Consider the following 20,250-nt stretch of genomic DNA (forward strand, 5'->3'; position numbering starts at 1 on the left):
CTTCCTGGCACAACGAGCAATCAGACATCGCCGGATCATCTGTCAATGGCCTCAAGCCAACGGCAAGGTGGAGCGATTCACGAGGATGCTCAACAGGGCCCTCAGGATCGGAGTGGACCAGCACCAAGACCCGGAAGCATGCCTGCACCAGTGGTTACTCGCCTATCGGCAGACACCACACTCAACGACCGGGTGTGTCTCAGCCTCGCTGCTGCTCAAGCGATCGCCGCAGGAATTAATCCCAGAGGACCCGGATTGGGTGCCGCCTGGCCTGGATGTCAAAAAGGCTCAGCAGAAACGGTGGGCTACTAATGAGAAAGCGACCGAAAGACGCATAGCGAAGGCTCCCACCTTGCAGGTGGGGTCCAGGGTAATCCTTAAAGACCGCCATTCAGGCTGAAAGTTTTGCACGCCATGCGAGCCTGAGGTATGGACTGTAACGTTGATGACACCATGATCACGGCTCAACGAGACAGGCACACTGTGGTGAGGAACGTGTCCTGGTTTAAGGAGCTGACCTGTGGTCCTGCACCTGATGGCTCATCCCATGAGGGAGAGGAAGATCCCGGGGGCACCCCCATGATTCTTGCTCCAGAGATTGGCCATAATCAACCACCCTCAGAGACACGACTGGAGTCCAACACGTCCAGAAGCAGCTAAGGTGGACGAGTGTCCAGAGCGGCCCTGGGCTGGGGGTCCCGAGGATGCCAAGGGAGACTCTGTGGATGCAAACCAGCAAAGTCAACGGTATCGACTGCAATCCAATCAAGTGCCCAGCCACAGACTGAGACTTTATGTGCTAAACGATGCAGTCAATGCACCTTGCACATGCAGAAGCCATGATGATGATCACAGAGACTCATCTCTCTCCATGGCAGTAATGCTTCGTTCTGTTATTTGCTCTTTTCTCCCTCCTCTGTTCTTTTCCTTTTCCCCAGTTGATTCTATCTGTCTAAAAGAAAGGAGGGATGTAGAGAGCCCTCCGGCTGCTACAAGACAACGTATCCCTGCAGCACCCTTCGTGACCGGGCTCGGTACGAGGGTATAAATAAATGAGCTCCAGGTCGCACGTGACCTTCGGTCGAGAGCCTAACACAAGTGTGGTTGTGTATTCTTTCAGTGTGCTATCTCAGGCCTACCCACCTGCTGGGCCCGGTGCACCACAGGCTGGACGACGCAGGTCAAGGCACTGACAGTTCAGAGGCTCTGCTGCCTCCAGCTGTGGACACTGGGATGGGATTGGAGCTGGTGGAAGGACAGAAGCAACCCAATCCATTGTTTCATTTTTGTTACCAAGATAAGTAGAATTTCGATGTTGGCTTTGTTAGATCATAACAAGTTCCATCATACCACATAGATTGTGTACATTTTTAAATGTGCAAATGTATCTTTGGGGTCTGTAATAAACATCTGCTTGAATTCCACCAACAAACAATATCTGAAGTCTAGGAAGAGATTAGGCCCATGGCTCTTTGTACTGTGACCTAGCAGAAGTCATTTTTGGAAGATAATAATAATAATTGTAATAATTAATAAATCTATGATGTTATGTGTGAAGGTGGACGTTCTGGTTGTGAATGTAGCCATAACCTGAACAGCTCAGGGGTTTCGGTTCACACATTTCAGGCAGTTTTCCTTGGAACGAATACACGTTTTTCTTACCATTGGTTAGACTTTTTAAGAGAATTACCCGGGACATTCTGTCAGAGCTCCACAGTGCTCAGTCATCAGTTCCTCAGCACAGGCAATAACGTCTTTCTGACTGACACGAGAACACAACTGCTTGATTGTCTTCAAATGTCCTGAAAACACGAGTCTTGGCATGGAACAATTAATCCTCAGAGAGCAGTGGCGGGATGGAGATCAGAATAAATAGGAACAAGAAATCAGAAAACGTTTGATTCGGTGATGTTGGAGCAGGCACTGCTGTCTGGCACAATGAGTACAATCATCTCCCTTTCACAAAGAAGCTTTCAAGCAGTGGGAGAGAAATCTGTATAATCATGTCCCAGCATCTCCCGCCTGTGAGGCTCGCACAGCAGCTAGGGCTCACATTGGTTAAGCTTTCCTCGCATATTAAAATATATCCCATTGTTAAAACCTAAATGTGGCGCACTGTAAGAGCCCATACATCTTTCCACTTCAAACACTGTAAAAGTAAAGCTCAGCGTTAGCTTTTCAGACACAAGCACTATGCAGTGAATGCACCACGACACACAATCGCCACTATTCAACGTATTGCAGTTATATTTTAATTGGACCCAAAAAGTAAGAGCTATCTGCTTACTAATACTGATTAAATGCGGAGACTACCTTAAGGGCAGGCGCGGAGCAGCTGCTTGGCGCCTCCTAGTGGCAGCGGCGAATAACTGCTGAATGTCAGAAAATTGCCTTTTTCAGAGAATGAGAAGCTCTCTTGGATACAGCATTCTATTTTGCTTGGAGTGCTGAAAGTTATTGGGATACCCTGATTGTGTTTTTCATATGGAACAGTTCTAAGTGAACTGTACTCCTTTAGTGTTTAGTGGCAATTCCAAAAGCATACGAAAATGGTGCATTTTACTTCAAGGCACGCAGAAGTAGTGCTTGCTACATGAGAATATAGTGCAAAGCCACTTACCACATGCAGAATAAAAAATGTATTGTTTACACATGTTAAACCCAACTGATTTGTCCACCTTTGCATAGAAAATATCACCAAAATCACCAGAAAAATATCTTCTAGAAAATCTATTTAGTAATTATCAAATCGTAAGGCAGCTGCAATGTGCTCCTTTCCATTAAATCGAGGTCCCAAAACCAAGAGAAGCCATGTTAATATATTTATTTATTTTTATTTTATTTATTTTAGTCATTTGTAAAGCGCGAACAGCTACCCCCAACGGGGGTGTCCCGGCGCTGACAACGTGTGAAGTCCTAGAGGGTCCAACAGAGAGTTCCAACAGGCTAGATCTGAGAGAAAAACCAGGTTTTGAGTTTCCTGCGAAAATCAACCTCGGATGAAAGAAATCTGAGTTCTATTGGAAGGGCGTTCCACAATCTGGAAGTGGCCACGACAAAAGCTCTACCGCCTGTGCGAGTCAGACGAAATTGTGGGCAGAACATAAGCCCAAGATGGTTGGATGTAAGATCCCTCGTGGCAAGAGATCGCCTGATTCTGAGCCTTAAGAATGTCGGGCCACGACCATTGAGAGCTCTGAAGGCAAGGACCAAGGCCTTGAACTGGATGCGATATCTCACAGGTAGCCAATGGAGTATGGCCACGTGGGGTTAAATCTAGTGGCGATAAAGGATGTTGCAGATCAGCCGGGCCGCTGAGTTCTGCACAAGTTGCAGCCGGTTAATGAGATATGCAGGGGCGCCAACATTTAGACTGTTAGAATAGTCCAGATGAGATGTGATTAGAGCATGTACTACTGCTCTGCGGGACTCGAAAGGTAAAAAAGGAATGATTTTTTTAATCATTCGGAGTTTTCCGAAACAAGCTGATGAAACCTTATTGATTTGGGTCTTGCAGGACAGTGCTGTGTCAAATTGGAAACCCAAGTTACGAGCAGCTTGCACAGGCACAGGGGGGGGGGTTGAGTTGAGATGGCCACCAAATATTAGAGGGGATGGCAGATTTTTGATTACAAAATAGCACCTCAGTCTTGTCAGTATTTAATTTTAAGTTGTTGGTGGACATCCATGATGCGATGTTAACCAGACAGTGGCGGAAGTGGGCCATGGAGCTGTCAGAGTGATCCTTAAAAGAAAACACAAGCTGAGTGTCATCAGCATAAAAGATCCCTCTGACGCCCCATGCCTCTACTAACTCCGCCAGTGGCCTTAGGTATACATTAAATAAGAGAGGACTGAGGGCAGATCCCTGCGGAACCCCCCCATCTCAATGGTTTCTTGGAGGAAACAAAGGGTCCGAGGGAGACCTGTTGAAATCTGCCTGACAAGAAAGATTTCACCCAAGCCAGGGGAGTTCCTCCAACGCCCACCTCCTGCAGGCGAATCAGTAGAGTGTCATGTGAGATGGTATCGAATGCTGCGGATAGGTCGAGGAGGACCCGCATGGCCTCCTCGCCCCTATCCACACACTCGCGAATATATTACGAATAGATTCATGATACATCTCTAGTGAATCTGAGAGAGACTGACGACCGTATTCATTTCTACAGAGCCATAAGTTGTTTCTCTATTGCACTTTTAAAAAAGACAGTTTATTTACGTTTTCAAAACAATGAACAATACAGCATTGCGGAAGAAGTAGAGACAGGTGCACATCAAAATATATCTTAGGTGTATCTTAGGTGATTCAGTGAGGCAGAGCAAATCATCAATAGGATCATTCTATTTCTCTCCTTACTCCTGCAAAGGGAACTGCTCACCCCCCATGTAATCCTCAACCACATCTCATCATATATGAATGATATCTTCCACCCGGTCTAACTATCACTTTCAGAGTCACATTCACTCTCAGTGCCCTGACCCTTTGCATCAGTAACAGATCCAAGAACCCTGCACAAAAAGCACTTCACACAGCGATATCCTCTGCTGCCTTCTCATCTCTCCTACTGAGTCTCATATGGACTTCCTCTGCGACTGGCCATTCTAGAAGATCTCTGCGCCAACCGTCAAAGTCAGGAGCCCTCTGACCCAACCAGGTATTGGCTAGACATCTTCTGGCCTGGACCAGGGCCAAATGCAAAAATCTGTAGGATATTTTCTTCCCCTTCAGCCTAACAACGTTATCCAAGAGGCAGCAAGCTGGGATGAACTCAAATGTAATATGTATTGCTTTTTGGATTTCTGGCACCACCCAGGCCCAATACCTCTGGACCTCCTCACACTCACAAGCTAAATGCATAAAATCTGCCCTGTCTGTGTCAAATCTAGGGCACACTGCTGAGCGGGTGGGATCCCAGCGTTGAAGTCCCCACTGTATTATGTAGGACCGATGGAAGAAATTGAAATGCGCTAATTTAACACGAGCATCACAGGACACCATCTTCTGCACCACCTACACTGGCTGGCTATGAAACAGAGAATTCAGTTTAAAACTCTCTGTACTACCGATAAGATTCTACACGGACAGGGCCCCCCAGATACTGCAGGGACTCTGTACTTTTTATGTTCCAACACGAGCATTGCGCTCCGCAGACCTGCATTTGGTGTGCAGCCCTAGGGTGCGCAGGAGCAGAGCGGGAGCCCGCTCCTTTAGGTCTTTGGCCCCTGCCCTATGGAATTCTATTCCACTCGAGGCGCGCAGAACACAAGATCATTGGTCTTTTCGAAAACAGATAAAAACCGGGCTGTTTGCATCTATCTAGCTAGGTCTTTCCGCTTGCAGCGCTCCTGAAAGTGACTATACCAGTCTGTCCTTTGCTGCCTTGCCCCACCGCCCTGGTTTCTGTTCGCTAAGCGCTGGGACGCCCCGTTGCTGGGGTAGCCATGCGCTATACAAGCACGCCTAACATAACATAACACCTTATGTGTGAGATTATTGACTCTATCCCAATTCTAATCCGTGAGGGGTATTTCCATAACAACTTCCCAGGCTAAGCATGCTTTAGGAGTTGGACCCCCTGCGTCTTCATGCACAGCTCTGTACATGAGCATGATCAAATTCCGACTACTCTACACATCAACATTATGCCCAAGGTTTGAGTGTGTGGAAGTACCACAGGGTAAGCAGGCCGGGTGACTTAAGCGATGTCCACCAACTCGCACGCTGCAAAAATGTCAGGGCCAAACTAAAATGTGTCCCGGGCCTCTTCAAATGAAATGAAGGGCTTATCCGGATATAGATTCCTGAATTGCTCACAACCACTCTCACGCCACGCCTGAAGTGACATAATACCCAGTAGTAATCGAAAAGGCTTCAAAATCCAGATTGGAAGATCCCTGTGAAACAGATCCCACCTCAATACCGACTGTACAAACCTATGCCACAATGTGGCAGTATGCCTGACAACATAAGGGGTGTCTGGCATGACCCTCGCACCATCTGTTAGGAATTCTGGAAGACGAGTCAACTGCACCCTGCCTCGCAATATGCTTTTTTCATAATTATCAGAAGAGTCCAGCCATTTAGCCGCACACTGAAGTTGAGCAGCAAAATAATATAATTCAAGGTGCTGGACCTCAAGTCCCCCATCCGAATACCACTTGGTCAAAGTTGACAATGCCACTCTTCTACGTTTTCAAGCCCACCAGAGAGAGATAAGGATGGTATCCTACTGTCAAAATATACGAGCTGGGTAGCAGGAAAAGGGAAATCTGCAGTACATTCAGACATCTAGGTTACAGCACCATCTTACCCATTAACGAACGGAGCAATGTGTTTTAGAATGCCACTGAGGTTAGCAGTCCTTCCAAGACCCTACCCATATTGTGTCGAAGTTGAAGTTCCTGCGAGTTTGTTACATTATTTCCTAGCACCCCCAGTTCTAACAGTACCCGAAGTAGAATGTTTCCCGGTAATCTGTCTGCCAGGGTCTGGCCCAGACTAGAAGGAGGGAACAGCAAGGACTCTGCATGATTAATCCAGAGACCAGAATATGACCCCAAATCTTCCAACATACCTAAGAACACTGGTACTGACTCCCGGGTGGACGACAGATAAAACAACACATCATTAACATATAAGGAGATGACATGCCGTACATCCCCAACACAATACCTCATTCCTGCACCTCTCGTCGTGCCCAGACTACAATCGTTCCATCAAAAGGGCAAAAAGGAGAGGGGACAGTGGACAACCTTGTTGCGTGCTCCCCACCAATCGTCCAAGGCTCGTATTGGCTGTTGCCTACCCTTACTCTGACTCATGGCTCAGTATATAATTTCTATTTTCCTCTTAATGTGTTACGAGAAGTTTTCATATGTTTGCAAGATTCCTTGACTCAAAGCAACACAAGACTCTTTAGATGGTACCAATTCTATTCTACAAATATTATATTATATGGCATAGCATCACATGACGAGGCATGACTCATGACACAGAACAGGTGCAAGGAAATATGTATCTGTGTTCAGTTCATAGTGAATTGTGCCTGTTTACGAGTGGGGAGAAGAGCATTATGAAAGCCGCAGGACTGCATAATTAGCAATGTAGAGATGGTGCTTGTAGACAAAAAGGAGATTGTGCTGGGTGCAGTTATTTTGTCACAGATCCATAAGACAAGTCATTAAGGTTTTTTGATCAGCCACCTTGGGAAGAATAACCTGTTTCTGTATGATGGTTTTCACTGCTGAAGGAAATCAAGAGGGATGTTGATTATTTCTGTAAAGTGTGATCAGTTGCAATTGCTGAGTGATTCTGCTTACTGTGTAGAAGAGTATCGGGGGAGAGGAAACCAGCAACAGAGAATAGCACTAAGTAGGAGGTGAATAGGATGGGGAAAATATTTTGCAGGAAGATGGGAGCTGTGAAGTCATGTCACACAGATCTGCATATATTCTTTCTGGAAACTGAAACCTAGGTTGCAACAACCCAGTCAGCAATAGAACTGGTGAAGTGAGATAAGAGGGACGGAAAGTGGCACCATCTGGCAATAATTACTCCTGGTGGTGCACACTACTACATGCATAGTTATTTGTCGAGGAATAGGTTAAGGGGTAATGCAGCAAATAAGTAAGGGCCAGATTCACAGAACTAACTTAAGACAAAATCCTAAACTTACTACCATTTTGGTATTCACAGAAGGCACTTACTCATTTTGGTATTCACAGAAGGCACCTACTCATTTCGGTATTAACAGAAGTTAGGAGTCCTAACTTTAGGACTCCTAAATGCCTTCTGTGAATACCGAAAGTCTTAAAGTTAGGATTTTTCTTAGTTTAGGAGAGGTAAAGTTAGTACTCCTAACTTTAGGACTCCTAAATGCCTTCTGTGAATACCGAAAGTCTTACAGTTAGGATTTGTCTCAGTTTAGGAGTCCTAAAGTTAGGAGTCCTAACTTTACTACTACTAAACTAACAAAAATTCTAACTTTAAGACTGTTGGTATTCACAGAAAGCAATTAGAAGTTCTAAGTTAGGACTCCTAACTTCTGTGAATACCAAAATGAGTAAGGGCTTTCTGTGAATACCAAAATGAGTAATGCCTCCTGTGAATACCAAAATGGTAGTAAGTTTAGGATTTTGTCTTAAGTTAGTTCTGTGAATCGGGCCCCATCTTTTCCATGCAGTACAACCAGATTTTTGTGTTTATTGTTCTTGCTGTATGTGGAACTCGGTGCCCTTTACACCTGCTAACCAGTGGTAAAGTGCATGTGATCTCCCTTTCAACTTGACAACAGTAAAATACCCCAATTGGCATATTTAACTTACCTATAAGGTCATAGTATATGGTACTAAACAGTATCCTAGGCCTGTAAGTTAAATGTCACAAGTGATCTGCAGCAGCCATTGTGCCATCCATTACAATAACAGTGTAAGCGTGACTGCAGGCCAGCCCTCTGTAGCTGGCTGTGACGTTTTAAAGCTGCAAATTTGATCTGTGAAAATAACCCCTTTTGACAGTCCTAAACTTTCCCTTTAAAATATCAATAAGCCACCCTTAAGTAGGCCTTACCACCATTTATTACACCAGGATGTTTTGCTTTTTGAACACCTATTTTTTTACCTTTATTGTGGGTGATGCTCACTTCCTGAGTCTCACTTTGGCTAATTACGTGGCAGTTGAACTGTGCGTGCTTACCACCAGTATCTGCCTTTTAAGTTGAAAAGAAATGATCACATATCCCCAGCATTAAAGTCCGTAAACTGGCTACCTTACGGAGCTAGAATACAGCTAAAGATTGCATGCATGACTCACAAATCCCTGCACTTCACAAACCCCATCAATCTAGCCCACAAACTAGAATTATCAGGAGGTGGTCATCTGTCTCGAAGTGCAAGCTCATTGCTCCTGAAACCACAGCTTTTCCACAAAAAGAGATTGAGCAACAGAGTTTTCTCTAGGATTTTCCCCGAAGATTTGGAACTCTCTTCCTCCGGATGTCCGTCGAATCCCAACCACTGCTTCTTTCAAAAAGGAAGTGAAAATAAACCTAATGATCAAGTCTTGCCCTCAAGACGTTGGCTCTGCTGCTTCATTACTACCCTCTTTTCTGTAGCTCTGATTATTGAATACATGGTTGTACACTTGGGAATAACCGTGTTCGCAGGCCATTGTACATATTTGTATTGCATATATGGCTTGTTCTTCTCCCATTACCTGGTCGGGAAATATGCTGTGATTGTCTATTACATGCATGTACTCCGGTGTTTAACAGTGTTGGCAGGCTATGCACATATTGGTATTGTATATTGATTGCTCTTCTCCCATTACTTGATCCATCTGATCTCAAATGTTAAGCGCTCTGAATCGGGCTTGGGTCTTGCTCTCGCCTCGCACTTATTTGTAACAAATATTCTTTGCCCACTATTGTTTCATATCTACTTTAGTTGTGAAGAGCTCTGATGCCCTCCTGGGTCATGTTCGCAGTACACAAAACTTTATAAATAGAAGAAATAAATAAAATAAGTTAGGGCAGCTGAGATGCAGCTATGGTAAGAGTCACTGGGCTGATTACACGTGGACATCTGTACACATCCGCGAGTGCACATGTGCAGGCTGTGGTTAAGAGACTATAGACATGCGCAACTGTGGAACATAACATGCCTGTGGCAGCTTTAAACTGTAAATTCAACCTGTCAAAATCACTCCTTTGGATGGTCTAAACCTTTCTTTTAAGTATAAATAAGCCACCCCAAATTAGGCCTGATTGCCCGTAAAGCTAGGTGTATGACTTTTAAAAGTAGCACGTGTAGAATTTAATGTGGAGCATGTCCTTACAGTGAAATATCCCCAAAAGCTATATTCACTGTAGCAAGTCTGCTTAATGCCTTAGGAAAACACTGGGCTACATTGCTACTTTTAATAAATACTTAATTCAGATTGGTAGCATTATTAAAAGACTCATTTTAATCAGAATTCAAAATCCAATAGAGTGGTGAAATCAAGTTTTGTCTACATATTATGCTGAAAACACTTTAAAAATTAAAAATTTTTTAACCTAAAGCTTGTAGGCATACAAGTGTCACCTGGTAGCTGGATGGCTCCCCTGAAGTGAGATGTGCATTGCTTTCAGACAATGAACAAAGGGCTCTGGTTTGGGGTAGGACTTTCCCTACTTGTGTTTTATGAATTGAAATATGAAATGTTTTTAAGTATGATACAACATTGTTTGGTGTTTTGATAAAGATGCAAATAATAATAAAAATATCAAGGAGATAAATCTAGTTCACGTGTTGCAATATATAGGGACATCTTATGCTCTTTTTCTTTGGTTCACTGTAATATATACACATCTCCTTTGTAGGAGTAGGAAATACCATCAAAAGGGAAATTTACAATTTTTTATGATTACGATAACCAGGTCCCTTTTGGTATGACCTGGAAAACTCGCTCTTTTTGAGACAGTGTGTCCATAAGAACATCTCCACCTTGAAGTTGTCCCACTCTCTGTGATTGCGGTACATCTCAATATTCCCCGCTCCACCCTTGCAAAGAAATGCTGGCCCTTTCATTTTGAAAATATGGAAGCTGTTAACAAACTGGTGTTCTTTCCTCCTAAAAATGGCAAGAAATGACTGACAGCAAAGTTCTTAGCCTTGGAGAGCAGCCTTCGATACCAGCAGAGTGCATGACAAGAATCACACATTTACATGTGACAAAGTCAGACATTAACTATCAACAGCAATGTGGAACCTACTGCATAGCCAAGGTCAGAGTTTCAACATATGCATGATAATGGGACATTCATAGTTCAGACTCTTTTTTAGTCAGTATGTACAGACAGGTCAGATGGAGAAGGATGGAGGAGAGGGGTCTTTTAGGAGGAGGGGGGATATTGGAGAATAGAAGGGTCTTCAATTAGTTCCTAAAGGTCGGGAGTGAGGAGGCCAGTCTCACGTTAGACGGGTCATTCCACAGCGTAGGGGTGAACGAGGAAAATATTATCACTTTCTCATCCTCGTCCCCTCCTTGGTTATCCATGCTGGGGCGGATGCAGGTTGTCCAAAGAAGGTAGATTTTTAGTGAAGTATCCACACATGGTGGTATGGATGACACTGTAAATGATTCAACAAAACTAACACTTGATGTGTGCTGGAAAAGGAGCCTGTGTAGCACCTTGAGTGGAAAAGTCATATGGCCAAAAAGTCTGTGTCCAGTAATCAAGTTGTCAATTGCATGGGATAGGGTTTTTAGAGTTTTTAATCTATGGGGCTTAGGCTGGTCATTGCCCCCCCGCCCCCTCTCCCCCCCAAATCAATCTGTGGCAAGACCAGAGCTTGTAATTAAGGACAATTTGTATTAGAAAAATAAGAAGATGTTAAACCAGTAGAATTAATTGGATACTGATTGCGATTTAGTTTTCATCCTACATCTTTCCATTTGTCAAAGACAAAAGTGCCCAAAAACATCAAAGAAGTGTTTAGAACATGTCTTCCTGTGTATTAAAATGCTGTGTCATTGGCAGAAGTGCTTAACTTGTAAAAAAATAATAAGATAAGTGAAAAGGCTCTCGTCAGGAGGGAACTGCAGCTTGCACCACACATTGCCCCTGCCATGCTGCCAACGACAGAATCAACACAACTACTAACAATCACACTCTTACAATTTTTAATTTTTAATGTATATTGATTTAATAATTAACTGTTGTTGTGGTAATTTCTAAATTAGCCCGACAGCGCCGCCTTGTGGCAGACTGTCAAGCTCTGATGTTGATAATTAAGTGCCGCTGCCGAGGACCGAAAAACACTGGCTCAAATTAAGCACTGACTGGCAGACAAAGGTAAAGCCCTTCTTGTATGCATTAAGCGCGCTCATTGGTGACAGAACAAGGCTTTGTTGTTTTTTACCCCCTTCCTAGAGCCCCTGCATCTCCACTCTGCATATTACTGGAAGAGTCAGCCCCCGCCCCCGAACTTTTTAGTAGGGCCCCTCGCCCTCCCCCTCCCTGCATAAAAATGTCGCTCTAGTTGCGCCTCTAGACAGAACCATACCTCTCTGATTGCTGTACAGAATTCACTCTGCAGGACTTTCTTCAGGGACTGGATTTTGTGCACTGGAACTTCTCCCGAATCCTGCAACTTTTCCAGCAGTTCGATAGCTCTCGCCACATCTGGATAAATAGAAAACACAGGGAGGTACTGTCAGACGAGATTAGTTGTCATGGGAGGTGTTCAAAGTCACCTTACAATTTGAATTAGTTCTAGTCATCCTTCTGTTTCTCAATAGTAATGTGATTTCACTTTTTGCAAGCTTCAATATGCAAATTAGACGCCATAATTAGCAAGCGACAAGGTGTGGTGTGAACAGCTGGTAAGTGCTCCGAGCTTGCACTGTGCAGTATATTTTTACCCTTGATGTCCTAGCAAAAAAACTGAAAGTGACTCACCTACACGACTGTATTTGAGCAAATGTTAGTTGAACTGGTTGCCTAGCGCTGCAGGGTACACTACACCTGAGAGCCCTCTCCTTGACAGATTGTTTTTATTAAATGAAAACACCCTCTGGAAATATTTCATGTGATCTATTGCAGTTCCTGCTCCCTGACCACATCTGCCAGTTCACATTCAGTCGGCTGCACCGTTCACGTTTAATCCTGCAATCAATTCTCAAAACTCCTTGTAAATTTAATACAATTATTGGAGTGTATGGTACTTGTGATGAGAAGTTTCACAGCCTTGATATTATAAATCAGCAGGCTCAATTGATAACTCAGAGAAATAGACTGCAATTACACGGCGACGAGCTGAGCCTTCTTGGTGCATTAATTTCATATTACACAAAGCAATTTTAAACTCAATTTCAAAAACATTGGTAAATGCACTTGAAATGCCCCTCTCCAGACACATGAGCAGGGGTGGAGGCCTCGGTAGATAGCCCTTTATTTTGTATGTTACGAGTTTACAGTTCTTGACTTTGCTGAAGAAAAGATAATCGGGGAACTAGGCAGATGCGAACACCGTAAGGTTTGGCAGGGCTTCTGAATAAAGCCACCGCAATTAATAGAAACTCAAACGTGGGAACACACAACCAGGCCCAACGCAACAAGTACAGTGTCCAACCCGCAACCCTGACAAGGTAGTGAGAACAGATGAGTCCTATGGGCTTTATTACCCAAGTTGCTTTTTCTGTTAAATTTGAACGTTAAATTCTAGTTAATGCTAAACATATAGACCTACCATCAAGTTACTCATATTTAGAAATAACGTAAATATGCATACAATGAAAAACAAAAAAGTACACATGAAAGGATAATACAATACACTATTTTTGCATAGGTCTGTACAAAAACAGTAATGCTATATTTCATTGATTCAAATACTTTCTTAAATGTAAAAAAAACCGATCAACTACACCTTTTGACATTTTCAAGCCGTTAGTGTGGGTGAAAACATCTTCACAATCTAAGTTTGGTGCAGTCTGTCCACTGCACTTGAAAACTAGTTTGCGCACAATCTTGGCACAAGATATGATACAAGAATCCTATCTTTTACATTTGCAAATCTGCATACATTTGTAGAAGGTCAAGCTTAAGGAACCACTCCTCATCCCCAGGCATGCTGCACTGAAGTATGAACACATTGCTGTTTAAATTCTTCTCAGCTAGCAGCTAATAATATATCTGCTCCTGGCCATGACAGTTCAAAGTACCACATTCATAGGGATTTCAGCCACTTGCCACAATTGGACATTTGCTCAAGATCTAACCACAATTATTATAAACAAGTGGTTCAGTCGGTTGCACTATATTTCTTTACTTATCTCATATTTTACACAATATATTCATTCATTGCAAGGTAAGAAAAGATCAAAGCAAAATCATTAAATGAAAAAAGAAGAAAGAATACAAGCTGCAGCTTCTTCAGGCCCAGCCATTGAGCAACCCATCCTCCATGCAGGACTTCACATTGCTAGCCCCTCATTGACGGCCCTCTCAATGATGTCTCAGGCACTCTCATTTTTAGGCTCACAACTCCTCGGTACCGATGCTACGTGATGCACCCAGGACAAGGGCTCTACATCCATCTAATATATGTAAATCTTTTTCTTTCTCATTCAGGGTTTGGAAAAATAATGTCTTGTCTCCATGAAATGTATATATTACTTTGGGAACAAATGAAGGTTCTGGTCTTAATATTACACTATCATGTGCAATTCTCAAGTACGGTCGTAATATAACTAATACAGCTATCTATCTTACGCTTCTAGCTAACATGATAGCCATCAAGAGAGACATTTTATGTGCCATAAGTGAAAGCAACATTTTTAAAAAAAAGCGTAAATGGAGGTTTTAGTAATGCCTTCGGCACATCGGAAAGATTTCAGGATGGTAATGGAGGATCACACAAGGGTTACCAATCTTAAAACATTTTTAGTTATCTAAATGGTCATATTTTGTTGAGTCTTAGTGCTGCCCAGTCTTAGTGCTGCACAGTCTTAGTGCTGCCCATTGGAAATTCATTGTTAAAGTAGTCAGACCTTTAAGGAAACCATCTCTTAAAAAATTCGAAAAATAAAGTAAGGATCACAAGATAAAAATTTTCATGGTATTCTCTTTCTTCTTCTTGTTTTTAATATTGTTATTATTACTCATAATAATAACTTTATTTGTGTTCGGGTTCAATTCCCGCCTCGGCGGGTCTTGGGCTCAATTTCCTCGGACCTGATAATTCTCGCCTCGGTGCCTATTCTAATCATGGGTCCTACTCTGCAACTCTGGGCAATAGCTTGCTTAATCTCCACAACGACCCCAACAGCGCTGGGGTGCCTGGCTTCACCTTGGGGGTGCCCAGGAGTGGGCATTTCACAGGGAAAAGCCAGTAAGGGTTCCACAGCGGTATGCATACAGCGACAAGACGCCTCAGGGTATAAGTGCGCTATACAAGTACGAATTCATTCATTCATTCATTCTCTTAACACCATGATTAACAATTGAGAGACACAACATCTGCCCATTTTGTTCCTCAGGAGGGATGGAATTCATTTTTATTGAACGTAGTAGCAGTGATAAGATTCCCTTCAGGAGCGCAAGATGTGCCACTGTCATCCATGTCAATATATTCTACATCATAATCATATCTCCTCAAAAGCATGTTTGAATATTTAGCATCATGACATTCACGTACATTTGTGAGCCATTTGCACCCAAAATGGAATTGCAATGTGTGGACAAATCACAAGAGCAAATCGTACATATGCGCTATCCGTGCGCCTTTAATTAGAAATCAAAATCACTATTGACACATTCCCAGTTCAAGGTGCTAAATATGAAATCAGACACAATTTGGAAACCCACTAGTTTGAAAACTGCGCATAAATTAGCAGGAATTAAATTTGCAATTGATTTTTACCATGGGTAAATATTTTGTTGGTGTGCAATATTAGAAATACATTACTATGAAGATCAGTTTTTGCTGATTTCTTCTTGTGCACGCGCAACAATATTGCTCCTGTCAGAGCCTGGGTAATTATCACACTTCAGGACACCACTACATAAACCTTTATAAAGAGATATGCCAATTACCCTGTATACGCTCACATGTGTATGCTTGCATGCACACACGTTTGACCAATCCTCAGAATCAGTTGCATTCCAAAGTCAAATTAAAGATCTTTTCTTAAACAGTTTTTCTTAGGTGAGTTGGGTGTCTCATTGAAAATTAATGTTCTACTTTTTTATATTTTTATTTGTTGATAGTTTTATAAAATGTGAACTGGACTTACATGTTGTCAGAGCGCTGCTTTAAAGTTGGTGATCTGAGGCACAATGAGTACAATTTTTATTTACATATTACAGATATATGACTAGAAAGGCTAGACAGAGGAGAAAGAACTAAGAAAGTAAGTAGGACTGGAACTATAACTTCCCTTATGAAGAACTGAAAGTTGGGTGGGGTTCTGATTGAAGGAGGGATCTAGTTTCAATTCTTTAGAGCATTACCAGAGAGGGACTTTTTGTGTCTTGGCGGGGATACGAGAGGAAGGACTCGCATCCCATGTGGAAGCCCTGCACCGCCGCGCTCCCGACCTAGGAACCAACATTACCCATTTCCGGTAATTTTCCCGTGCTGGCCGACTTAAAATGCAATGTAATTTTCGCACGGCTTCTTGACCGTAATACCGCTATTCGGCTCAGCTATACCAGAGGCTATGTAATAATGTAAATAATCTCAAGACAAACATGACTTAATGGTTTTGTCCTGAAGATGATGCATGTATCTCTGAATTGCATCGAAACGTCGTCGACCTTAGAAGCACCATATGTTGTTATGAAATCAAAGAAATGCCTTTAACAATGGTTTGCTTAAAATGAATCTTAGTCTGTCATACTGAATAATAGTACAGACCGCCTTGTGCGCTTTTACATAAATTCCTGTCACTTGTTTTGTCTTGTCTCCTGTGGGTCACAGGTTGTGTCCACTTTTGTATAAGTGTTGAAATACCTGAACTATTACAAAATATTTAACTAATAAATTCCTGTCCGGCTGGACAGAGGTGATATACTATCCAGTATATGTCTATCATTTACATGATCCTAAATAACTAGGGTCCTCTGTCTTGTATAATATTTTTTTTGTTTAAGGCACGAATTTCTAGCATCAAGATATTTGTGCTTCTGAGAGCACATTGTCTGCCTCAGATTATCAGTTTTAAACTCAGCTAGTTAGAAGATACTGTGTGAATAGCTTTGTATGTGGATTTAGTAATATTATAACAAATGTAGTAGGATGTACTCTAGAAAGCACTGGAGCCTATGTTGCAAGTTTGAAGTCTACTTTAATATTGTGGTGTTTAATTCCTCCCAACAGTATCAATTGGTGGTGCCTTCTATTAGCAAGAAAATGTATGTGAGAGTTTTAGTTTAAGTTTCTGTCTAATACAAAGCCAAGTAATTTGGCACAGTACGTTATTTTTGGGCTGTGTTCTAAAGATATCATTAGATTTCTGGTTAGGGCTTTATCTTCATCTATTTCTTCCAAATCACTTAAAGGGGTAATTTTTTTAATCTAAAATGCCTGCGTTATGGAAACACCCTTCACCTAATTTCCAACTGTGATATTGTCCTTTTTCTCCTCAAGTAAGTCCTTTATCACTTTCCATTTCTTCATTATTGCTATTCTTTCACTATGTGCTGCACTTGGCCCTCTCTGCAGGGTCACCCCCAAACCTTTTGCCTTCACCCCTCCTGTTTTCTGAACGCATTTGTGTTGTCTTTTAGGACGCTGAGCACCTTACCAATGCCAAGCAGTGCTACAGTGCTTATGCTCACTCCTTTAAACATGATACACATGGTAAAAAAGGTAAATTGTTTTCTATCCAGTTGAACATTTACTTACCCTGTAGGTCCCTAGTAAAGTGGTACGACTTGTACCCAGGACCTATAAATTAAATGCTACTAGTGGGTCTGCAACACTCATTGTGCCACCCACTTAAGTAACCATCTTAAAAACTTGTCTCAGGCCTTCCATATAAACTGCCATTTCGACCTGGCAAAAGAAACCTTATTTAAATACATATAAGTCACCCCAGGGACAGGCCATAAACAGCCCATTGAGCAGGGGACACTGTATTTAAAAAGTTGGGCATGTACTTTTAAGTTTCACATGACCTGGTACTGAAAAACTGTTTTATTACAACTACCTTTTCCCACTTATTTGCAACTATGAACGCTTACAGTTAATAATGTAATATGAATAAATGTACATTCCTTTAGTTTATTCAGCTCACTCGCCATTTAATATCTCTTTTATGTGCTGGCCACAATATGTCCTGCATCGTACATACTTTCTCCAAGGCACATCTCAATAAAACGGCACCACAGCCCCTATAGACGGTGGGACAATTGCAGTGGCTAAATCTAGAGTAAAACATGAGTTATCACCCTTGAGTAGCTCAACAAAAAATAAATATAAAAATATGGCAAGAGCTGACCTTTAACAAGCATAAAATCTAAAAACGATGACCACTGGCCTATTAATCTCATTGAGAGGCTAAGGAGTTATCATTTGTCTTGCAATATATTTGTTTCATTTTTACATTTTCAAAATAAAAATTGACTTCAGCACATCATTTTCAATTCTTATAAATTTGAGTACATGTTCTGAAATACACCATATAGAATCTAAGTTTTTAAATGCTTCAGCACTTGGTACCAATCCACCTGATATTGCACTAGAGTAAGTGTATCAATCTTTGGCTACAACTTAAAGACTGTCTCTTGAAAATGATCCAAACACCCTATAAAAGCTCTGTATAATCGCTTATGTGTAAAAACTATTTCCAGTGTTTAGAGTTATAGGCTGCTGACTCCCAATATATAGAGGTAAATGCATATGCACAAACAGGCACAAAACAGAATGGTACTGATCTTCCTGTCGCAATGAATATCCTAACTCTTTCCGTGCCTTAAAGCAAGTGAACTTCCATTACTCTTCTGACAGCAATTTTACCTCTAATGCTCTCTCGGTCACTTGGACAGGATACTTACTACACAGTAAAAGTACTACCCACATTTTATATCTGCCTTTCCAAATTCCACAATATAAAGGTTAAGTGACAACCATGAATGTTAGAACTTGTGTAACATTTTTCTTTCCTCGCTTTATAACTCCTTCCACCTGTCTTCCCTTCAGTGTCTGCTGGAGTTAAGACAGATACATTCTTTTACATTTGTGGACAAGCCACTCAGCTCTGCAGAGACCAGAGAACATAGAAAATAATGAAGATTTAGATCAAGGATGGGGCACCCTGTTAGTTAAAGCCCTTTTGGTGATTTTCTTTCCTCGTTTCTTTTAAATTCTGAATATTAAATGCTAAAATTGGTCACAGAATTTTAAGCAAATGCCACATTTGCTAGTCTGCCTTTTAGACTATTTTCACTCTTTGAGAAAGATTTAAGTATTGGATCAGTAGTGTCCATGACCCTTAGTTCGTTAACAGGGTAAATTGCTCGTAAAGTTTTCTATCTATTTAATGTGGCTGCTCTCCATGGGGATGGAAACTGGGGAGGACACAGATCGCTTCCAATTATGTATTAGCAATAATGAGCTCTCCCTTTCTGCCATAATGTTTTAACCTTCTAGGAATGCGAAATATTGTCTGGTCCTTTCAAGAACTTAATGGCAGAGATATAATTATTTGTATAATTAAGCAAGGAAAGAAAATGAAAAGAAGGACATTTGTAATGTATGCTACAAAGCACTCTAGATATTGTGCACAAAGAATTTCAGCAAGGCTAAATCATTAAGTAGATATTAGGAACAGTTCAAGAGCTCAATCTTCCACCTCCCAAGTTAAACTGCTCATTTCAGGAGGAGCCTGGTTTCATAGTTAACTCTTCACTTTGGTTTAGAATACATGCCGTTTTATGGTATATTTGTGTCACTTTTCTATATAGAAAAAGACAGTACATTCAACATGTATCTGTCGTCACTATAAACGCCCCCTTTGACCCTCTCTTAATAAACATTTTAAAATTATTATAAGAAAAATATCTATTTTTATATCATCTACCATCCACCAGCCATAACTCTTTCTTTCCTGAAAAGTGCAATATGATAAATAACACTTTCTTCTGTACCCAACTATTCTAATAACACCCATTTAGATGATGGCAATAGATATTGAAATATTAATAGAACCCAATCCCATTCAAACTAAAAGAAATGTACATTTTGTATGAACTCAAGCAACTTGAATTAGGCCCAAACCACACCAAAGACAATACTCGGGACTTCATTATCAAATTCCCAACCTCCTTATTCTTGAAAACCCAATCAAATTGATTGGTTGGATCAATATGCTCATACTATTCTACTCTTCTACAATAGGCCTCTGTAATGATTGTCAACCACAAACAATGAAATAAATATGCAACAACATTCTTTGCCACTCCTTACTCCACTCATGAGTACACAAATAAGCACAACTAGATGACCTCTAACACTACAGAGCAGATGCTGACCCTCTCTCAAAAACGAAAAAAAAGAAATTCTCCTCTTCTATGCCCAGCAGCGACCTTAATCTAAGTAAAAAGACAGTTGAAAACTTCTTATGTCTTATAGGCATTTTATTTTCAGAGAAGATTCCACAAGGATCTAGTTCTGTTCTCAGAAGTGAATTGCTTCGAAAAAAACATCAACAAGGCCACAAATCGACCAAGAGCAGTCTTTCAAACTGTTAAAGACCACACTCAT

General features: G+C 41.6%; 1 protein-coding gene across 2 annotated transcripts in view; it reads right to left on the reverse strand.

Moving 5' to 3' along the window:
• LIN7A (lin-7 cell polarity scaffold A) overlaps window positions 1-20,250 on the reverse strand; it is a 465,312-nt gene that overhangs the window by 262,247 nt on the left and 182,815 nt on the right. For both annotated transcript variants that reach the window (XM_086919598.1, XM_086919601.1), the window contains exon 2: window positions 12,049-12,167. In XM_086919598.1, the coding sequence (XP_086775724.1) occupies window positions 12,049-12,167 (119 nt within the window). The remainder of the gene's footprint in view (window positions 1-12,048; window positions 12,168-20,250) is intronic.

This window comes from Lissotriton vulgaris, chromosome 1_1, assembly GCF_964263255.1.
Source record: "Lissotriton vulgaris chromosome 1_1, aLisVul1.2, whole genome shotgun sequence".
Lineage (NCBI taxonomy): Eukaryota > Metazoa > Chordata > Amphibia > Caudata > Salamandridae > Lissotriton > Lissotriton vulgaris.